The 8,493-nt window shown below is 36.0% G+C and overlaps 1 protein-coding gene across 2 annotated transcripts; it reads left to right on the top strand.

Annotated features, from left to right (window-relative positions):
• Positions 1 to 2,360: 2,360 nt before the first annotated feature.
• LOC107028504 (cellulose synthase-like protein D3) lies at positions 2,361 to 8,250 on the top strand. Of its 2 annotated transcripts, none has more exons than XM_015229590.2 (4): positions 2,361 to 2,545; positions 3,745 to 4,656; positions 5,112 to 5,919; positions 6,252 to 8,250. In XM_015229590.2, the coding sequence occupies exons 2-4, from the start codon at positions 3,800 to 3,802 to the stop codon at positions 8,004 to 8,006; spliced, it is 3,420 nt and encodes a 1,139-aa protein (XP_015085076.1). In that variant the 5' UTR covers positions 2,361 to 2,545; positions 3,745 to 3,799; the 3' UTR covers positions 8,007 to 8,250. The 2 variants fall into 2 exon arrangements, with proteins under 2 accessions (XP_015085076.1, XP_015085077.1); XM_015229591.2 differs by lacking the exon at positions 2,361 to 2,545 and adding an exon at positions 3,069 to 3,411.
• The last annotated feature ends 243 nt before the right edge of the window (positions 8,251 to 8,493 follow it).

The raw sequence follows: 8,493 nt of genomic DNA, 5'->3' as shown, positions 1-8,493 counted from the left end.
TTTTGTATACAAAATTTGGAGTAAGAAGACGATTGATATAGGGAAACTTGGATATGGTAGTTGTTATCATATTAGGTGAATGGTTCACGACACGTATAATATAATATAATATAATATAATATAATATAATATAATATAATATAATATAATATAATATAATATAATATACGCAACAAAGTAAATTTATATTGTTTAATCACTCATTATAGTTATAGTTTGCTATAATTACCATTCGCGATTAACATTATACATTAATTGCGTGAGTTAACTTTAAGTTTGTATAGTTAGTCATGTTTGTATATATATAATTCGTCAGAATATACAAATACATATGTATAACATACAATTATTTAACCTACACAATTCACCTCTCTCCCACTCTCTGCACTTTGTCGCTCGCCTCTCTCCTCCCTTTCCCAATCTCGCTCGCCTCTCTCCTCCCTCTCCCAGTCTCGCTCACCTCTCTCCTCCCTCTCCCACTCTCGCTTGCCATATATCCAAATTACAAATTCGTATGTATAATATACAATTATCTAACCGATATACATATACAATTCACCTTTCTCCCATTCTTTTCCCCTTCTCTCTCGCCTTTCTCCTCTCTCTCTCAGTCTCGCTCGCCTCTCTCCTCCATATAACACGTAGCTACGAATTGTAATTATCAAATTATAATTATGGAGAGTAATTATATTATTTTTAGGTGGTCATAATATGATAGTTTTACAAATATAATATAATATGCTACAATATAGTTGTTATCATTTTTTTGTTAATATTATGAGCTGGAATATACAAAGATGGTGCGCCGGACAATATTTGTTGTTTCCTAAAATAAGGTAAAGCTATGCTTTTGCCCAAACGCGTTATTATTACAATTGTCTTTTTCTTTTTTATTTGAAATTCGAAAATTTGTCGAGCTGAGGAAGGGGTATGTTTTGTAATTATCCCAAACAAGTTGGGATAATGTTGGAAAGAAGATGGACTATAGTTCAACGTTGTCTGCATGAGAACAAGTTTTGCCCGTTACGGTGGGGCCATCACAATAACCATGAACCAGGGATTATCACCTACACCTCAATACCACCACAATAACCTACTCAAACCAATGACAATGAAGAATCGACCTACCAATGTACCCCCCCCACCCTCACCCCACACAGTCCATAAATGTTAAAGAGTACATCCCAAAAACGTTGCGATTCATCGCGTTCCAGTTTCGGATATTATATCAATGTTTTGACATGTCATGTATTAATGTCAAATATATTACTTGTATTTCGATAAATCACCTACATCCTGATTCTTCATGTAAAGTTACATAAGGTGATTTATCCAACCAATATATCGCGTAAAGTAATGTTTTGATATATAAAGTAAAGTGATGTATCCGATTGATACATCTAAAGTAATATCTCGATATGTAAAGTTACGTGATATATACGACTGCTACATCATGTAATGTAACATTCCGGTACATAATGTAAAGTGAAGTATCCAACTGATATTACATAAAGTAATAATATACATGTAGAATGATGTATTCGATCGATACATCGTATAAAATAGAGATTTTTTGTATGTAGGAAATTTTAGAGAATATAAGTAAAATAAGTTATGCATTTTAGGTAATTTTTTCTAAATATATATATTTGCCAATAATTTACACTTTACAGATTGTCTCAGATTTTCAAAATAAATTTTTTCAACCAACTAAACTATTAAGCCAATGTCTAGTTTAAGATTACGATATATAAAGAAAAAGTAACAATATTAAGATAAGATTATGCATGAAATTATTCAGGATAAAATATGAGTGATATTTTTAGCGAATAAGATAAAAGAAACTAGATTGCAATTATTTTTAACGTATGAATTAAATAGAGATAATATACACCCTCAATGAGAAGGTTCAAAACGTTGGATGCAGTAGGCACAAGGAGAGAAAAAGTTAAATAAAAAAATATTATCTTTAACTATTTGCCTACATTTTTTTTAAAAATTATTTATCCATTTTGACAAATTAATAAATGACTTTTGTTATTTATTATATCCTCAGTTAATTATTTTAAGAAGATAAAATTTCTTAAAAATCTATTTTATAATTAATCGGGATAAAATAATAAATTTTTTATATCAATAATTATTTTTTTAATAAATATATCAATTAAAAATAAACAAATAATTAAAAACAAAAAGAAATATGAAAAAGTGATTAGATAAGACATAACACGACTTCAAATTACCTAGGATACGAGATTGTAAAATTATTAAATAGGAAACAAATCACCTGTAGCCGCGTATAAAGCATATTCAGACCGACCCCCTATATTCTCGATTAATTACATTTTAAACCCCTTAAATTCCGTTTTCTTTTTCTCTTTCTCCAAAAAAACAAAATATACACTCTTTCTTCTTCACTTTGTCTTCTTCAGTAAGAAATTCAAACCAGCAAAACAGTAAAAAAGGCAAAAGCTTTCATACCCAAAACTCATCTTCAAATGCACATACTTTCCCTCCTAATAAACTTCATAGTAGAGTTGATAAGGTAAAAAAATTACATAAATCTCACTTTTTTTTTTGGAAATTTTCAACAAACCCCACAAATGGATATTCATTATTCAGATCTCTTACTTTATTTCTAAAAAAATTCATATATACACATTTTATGACCCTTTTGTGTATTTGGGTATCAGGGCTTTTGTGTTTTTTTTAAGCCGGCTGTTGTAAGCTTCAAAAAAAAAAGAGAGCTTTTTTAGGTTAAATTTTGAATCTTTCTTTAGTTGATGTGTATTTTTTTTTTCAAAATTTTGAGGTTAGTAAGTACTAGTAATTAATTATTCATTTTTTTATGTTTTTTTTATGGGGGTGACAGAAGAAAGAGGGAGGAAAATGGGTGTTTGTGTATTCGGTCTTACGTAATAGAGATTTTTAATAGTTTTATTTTACAGCAATTTTGGTTTAATTGGACAATGTAAGACTAAGTCTGAGTTGTAAAAGGGACCCCATGAAAGCTTTGTTAAAGTAGTAATTTGTAGTGTGTATATGTTTGGAAATAGTGTGTGTTTATATTTTATTGATATTATGTTTTGAATATTTCTTTACACGCCTTAAGGAGGCTGATTCTTTTGTTTTTATAAACTTTGTCTTACATATCTATGTTAATTGTCTTATAAGTATTGGGCTACTGGTGAAGGTCTATTGTATCTCTACTTGTGCAAAATTATTAGTATGATTTAGATGTATATAGGGAAGATTTGTATGTGAAGAGAAGGATCTGGTTGTGTTCTTGAACTTGCATTTCTTCCCTTCTGGTTCATTTTCCACCTTGGTTTCTGGGGAGGTGTTTTGGATTTTCCTGTAAATGGTCTAGGAAGGTCTTGATTCTTGGTGGTGTATATCTTCAAGATTTAGGTGATCTTCTCTTCTGTGTTCTTTTTGTTATATTTTGAATTGGTTTGATGCTTTTCACACAAAATCAAGTGTTTTTTGCTGAAAAAGGTGGCTCCTTTAGTGCTTTTTAACTAATAAAGTGAGAGGAGTGGCTTTGGTAAAAGAGAAAGGGTATTTTTTGGTCATGCTTTTGTTTTCTCATTATCAGTATCATTGACATGTTACGAATTTCCAAAGGATATTCATTTCCCTGTTTCAAAAAATATTGTATCTATCCTTTTGCACTATTGTTTTTAGTATTGATCTTTCAACTTAAAGTTAGCTAACTTTCATGTTGCTTTTGTCCTTGTGCAGTTTCAGGTTTTGTTGATCATTAAGTGAACTTTTGTTAGCACAACTTTTATGCAACATGACTTCGAGGTCCTTTAAAGCCTCTGATTCCCAACAGGGCAAGCCTTCTGGTGTTACTTTTGCTAGGAGGACCTCATCGGGTCGGTATGTGAACTTATCGAGGGAATCTCTGGATAGTGAGATTAGCGGCATTGAATTTGCAAACTACACAGTGCATATCCCTCCAACCCCTGATAATCAACCTATGGATCCTTCAATTTCTCAAAAGGTTGAAGAGCAGTATGTGTCAAATTCCTTGTTTACCGGTGGTTATAATAGTGTAACTCGTGCTCACTTGATGGATAAGGTAATTGAATCAGAAACTAACCATCCTCAGATGGCTGGTGCAAAAGGTTCTTCTTGTGCTATACCGGGTTGTGATGGTAAAGTCATGAGTGATGAAAGAGGTGAAGATATTCTTCCTTGTGAGTGTGATTTTAAAATTTGCCGGGATTGTTATGTTGATGCTGTCAAAACTGGTGATGGGATATGTCCTGGTTGTAAAGAGTCTTACAAGAGCACTGATTTGGCTGAGAATGCTGTGGACCCTTCTGGACGACCTCTGACTTTACCTTCAAATGTTAGTATGTCTAAAATGGAAAGGAGGTTGTCGTTGATGCGATCAGGTAATAAATCAGCGATAATAAGAAGTCATTCAGGGTTGATGAGGAGTCAGACAGGGGATTTTGATCACAACAAATGGTTATTTGAGACAAAAGGGACGTATGGCTATGGAAATGCTATATGGCCAAAGGATGGGGGGCTTGGAAATGACAAAGAAGATCATGTTGGTGAGCCTTCTGAACTTATGAACAAGCCTTGGAGGCCGCTTACTCGTAAACTGAAGATACCCGCTGGAGTTATTAGCCCATACCGGTAATTTTTCGTCCCCAACTTCTCTACTTCTTTGAATTCAAAAACAAATTTTGGTGAAATTACACACATCGAAGTGGCTAGTGAAATTACACACATCGAAGTGGCTAGTGAAATTACAAATTAGTTTTAACACAAATGCTTCCTTCTAATCAAAGAAAGATGCTAAAACAGTCATCATAGTTTTTCTTAACTGTAAGTTCTTGTATTATGTAGATGGCTCTCCAAAAACATGTGTAAGTTCTTGCTTAGATATTGTAAGACTACATTACAAGCTTAGCTTCTTGAGTATACCATAGTTAAGAGATGGATTACCAAATCTAACATTTGGTGGATACCATTAAGTAATCATGTCCTTTAGACATTGATCAGTTGCTTAATGCCTACTGCACTTAATTGGTACTATGTTTAATTATATTTGGTTTGAGAACTGTCTTGACGTAACTCCATTTATGCAGGCTCTTGATTCTTATTCGCGTAGTTGTTCTTGGACTATTTCTTCAATGGAGGATTACCAATCCGAACAATGATGCTATATGGTTATGGTATATGTCCATAATCTGTGAGGTTTGGTTTGCAATCTCTTGGCTGCTTGACCAGCTTCCAAAGTTATGCCCCGTTAACCGTGCTACCGATCTTAATGTCTTGAAAGAAAAATTTGAAACACCAACCCCGACCAATCCCACAGGAAAATCTGATCTTCCAGGCATAGACATATTTGTCTCTACTGCAGATCCTGAGAAAGAGCCACCGCTGGTCACTGCAAACACGATTCTATCTATCCTTGCTGCTGATTACCCCGTTGAAAAGCTTTCCTGCTATATTTCTGATGATGGAGGTGCTCTTCTGACATTTGAAGCAATGGCAGAAGCTGCAAGTTTTGCCAACATTTGGGTCCCATTTTGTCGTAAACATAATATTGAACCAAGGAACCCAGAAACCTACTTCAGCTTGAAGAAAGACCCTTACAAGAATAAAGTACGTCAAGATTTTGTTAAGGACCGCAGACGGGTGAAACGTGAATATGATGAATTTAAAGTTCGAATCAATAGCCTCCCTGATTCAATTCGTCGGCGTTCTGATGCCTATAACGCTCGAGAAGAAATCAAGGCTATGAAGCTTCAGCGAGAGGCAGCTGGGGATGATCTTTTGGAACCCATTAAGATAACCAAGGCCACTTGGATGGCAGATGGAACCCACTGGCCTGGTACTTGGATGATTTCTGCTCCCGAGCACTCTAGGGGTGATCACGCAGGAATCATACAGGTACTGATTCTTCAGATTAATCTTGTCTAGTTATTTGTTGCCTTCATCATTATTTATTGATCAGGGCATAAATGTTTGATTCATCAATGATGCATATGATATCATGCTGAATCCACTCCCTTTTTTCTCCTGCCTCCAAGATGAGGAAGAAGAGGAAAGAAACTTATTTTCTTCTCCATTATTAACTCTGTCATTATGGGCTTCTCATTTTGCCAACTGCATGTTTATTTTGCTATTTTATACTCTTGTTCAGCTGATAATAACTTGTATGTTAGATTCTTGAAGTAATAGGATTGGTTTAACATTGTTAGTTTTTCTTATTTTGGTTGCAGGTTATGTTAAAACCCCCAAGTGATGAACCCTTACATGGAACCTCTTCCGATGATGGTCTAATTGATTCAACAGAAGTTGATATTCGTCTCCCCTTGCTGGTGTATGTCTCTCGTGAGAAGCGTCCTGGCTATGATCATAACAAAAAGGCTGGTGCCATGAATGCCTTGGTCAGAGCTTCTGCCATCATGTCTAATGGCCCCTTTATCCTCAACCTTGATTGTGATCACTACATCTACAACTCTGAGGCAATCAGGGAGGGAATGTGCTTTATGATGGACCGCGGTGGAGATAGGATCTGTTATGTTCAGTTTCCTCAACGTTTTGAGGGAATTGATCCTTCTGACCGTTATGCAAACCACAATACTGTCTTCTTTGATGTCAACATGCGTGCCCTTGATGGCCTTCAAGGTCCAATGTATGTTGGGACTGGTTGTCTCTTCCGTAGGACTGCTCTTTATGGTTTCGACCCACCACGAAACAAGGAATACCACCCTGGTTGCTGCAGCTGCTGTTTTGGTCGGCGCAAGAATAATGCCACTGTGTCTTCTGTCTCTGATGACAACAGGGCGCTTAGAATGGGGGATTTTGATGATGAGGAAATGAATCTTGCTTCATTTCCTAAAAGGTTTGGTAACTCAAGTTTCCTCATTGATTCCATTCCAGTTGCAGAATTCCAAGGCAGACCACTTGCCGATCACCCTGCTGTAAAGAATGGACGACCGCCTGGTGCTCTAACTATTCCAAGGGAACTTCTTGATGCCTCCACTGTTGCTGAAGCAATCAGTGTCATTTCGTGCTGGTACGAGGACAAAACTGAATGGGGTAATAGAGTTGGATGGATTTATGGGTCTGTTACTGAAGATGTGGTGACAGGGTATAGGATGCATAATAGAGGTTGGAGATCTATTTACTGTGTGACAAAGAGAGATGCATTCCGTGGCACTGCACCAATCAATCTTACTGACAGGCTTCACCAAGTGCTTCGATGGGCTACTGGTTCTGTTGAAATCTTCTTCTCTCGCAACAATGCTTTTTTGGCTAGTCCTAAGATGAAAATTTTGCAGCGGATTGCCTACCTCAACTGCGGCATCTACCCTTTCACCTCGATTTTCTTAATCGTGTACTGCTTCCTCCCAGCACTTTCACTGTTCTCTGGTCAGTTCATTGTCCAGTCCCTGAATGTCACCTTCCTCACATATCTCCTCGTGATCACATTGACTCTCTGCGCACTCGCAGTTCTTGAGATCAAGTGGTCCGGCATTGCCCTGGAAGAGTGGTGGCGTAATGAGCAGTTTTGGTTAATTGGAGGTACAAGTGCCCATCTTGCTGCTGTGCTTCAGGGGCTTCTAAAAGTGATTGCTGGCATTGAAATTTCATTTACGCTGACATCAAAATCTGCCTCTGATGATGATGATGAATATGCTGATCTCTATATCATCAAATGGACTTCCCTGATGATCCCACCTATTGTTATCATGATGACTAACTTGATCGCGATAGCTGTTGGTGTAAGCCGGACAATATATAGCACAATACCACAATGGAGCCGTTTACTCGGAGGGGTTTTCTTCAGTTTTTGGGTCCTTGCTCATCTCTATCCTTTCGCTAAGGGACTAATGGGAAGACGCGGAAGGACACCAACAATCGTATTTGTCTGGTCAGGACTTATCGCCATCACTATTTCGCTGCTGTGGGTTGCCATTAACCCCCCTGCTGGTGCCAGTGAAATTGGAGGTTCATTCCAGTTCCCTTGATAGTTCCATTATACATTCCATTCAGATTATTCTTTAGTTTTTCTACTTCTTTTTCTTCCCTCTTTGTAACAAAATGTGGACACAAAGGCCTTGAATATTATGTGGATTTTGCCATCACTATTGTCCTTGAATTTTTGTTTTATGGTTCAATGTTCATTAGGAAAATGGCAAAACATACAATTCATTGTTTGTAATCAAAGCCTCAAATAGATATTTAAATAGTAAAATTAGATTCTTTTGATAATGTTTTTATTAACATTCTTGTTTCTTTGTAGCTTTAGTTTTTCTTGCAATTACTTTTTAGTATCTTCACACCAATTTGGTGCATAGTGCATACAATTTGAACAAGTCTATAGTTGCTTTTGCTTATTATATTGTCCTTGAAATGCAGCAAAATGTCAATTCTTTAAGTCATCTGTTGAGTATTTCCAAATTCATAGTCAATTTTTTTGTTTTTCAAACCAACTCCATGACCTCTTCAAAATTT

The sequence above is a fragment of the Solanum pennellii genome, chromosome 8 (genome assembly GCF_001406875.1).
Source record: "Solanum pennellii chromosome 8, SPENNV200".
NCBI classification, from domain to species: Eukaryota; Viridiplantae; Streptophyta; class Magnoliopsida; order Solanales; family Solanaceae; genus Solanum; species Solanum pennellii.
This window is presented reverse-complemented; position numbering and strand designations above follow the sequence as displayed.

Bases quoted from the DNA above. Each gene is read 5' to 3' on its own strand.
- LOC107028504 (XM_015229590.2), top strand. From the start codon at position 3,800: ATGACTTCGAGGTCCTTTAAAGCCTCTGATTCCCAACAGGGCAAGCCT. The intron at 4,657-5,111 runs GTAATTTTTCGT...CCATTTATGCAG, and splicing joins GGAGTTATTAGCCCATACCG to GCTCTTGATTCTTATTCGCG. The intron at 5,920-6,251 runs GTACTGATTCTT...TTTTGGTTGCAG, and splicing joins ATCACGCAGGAATCATACAG to GTTATGTTAAAACCCCCAAG.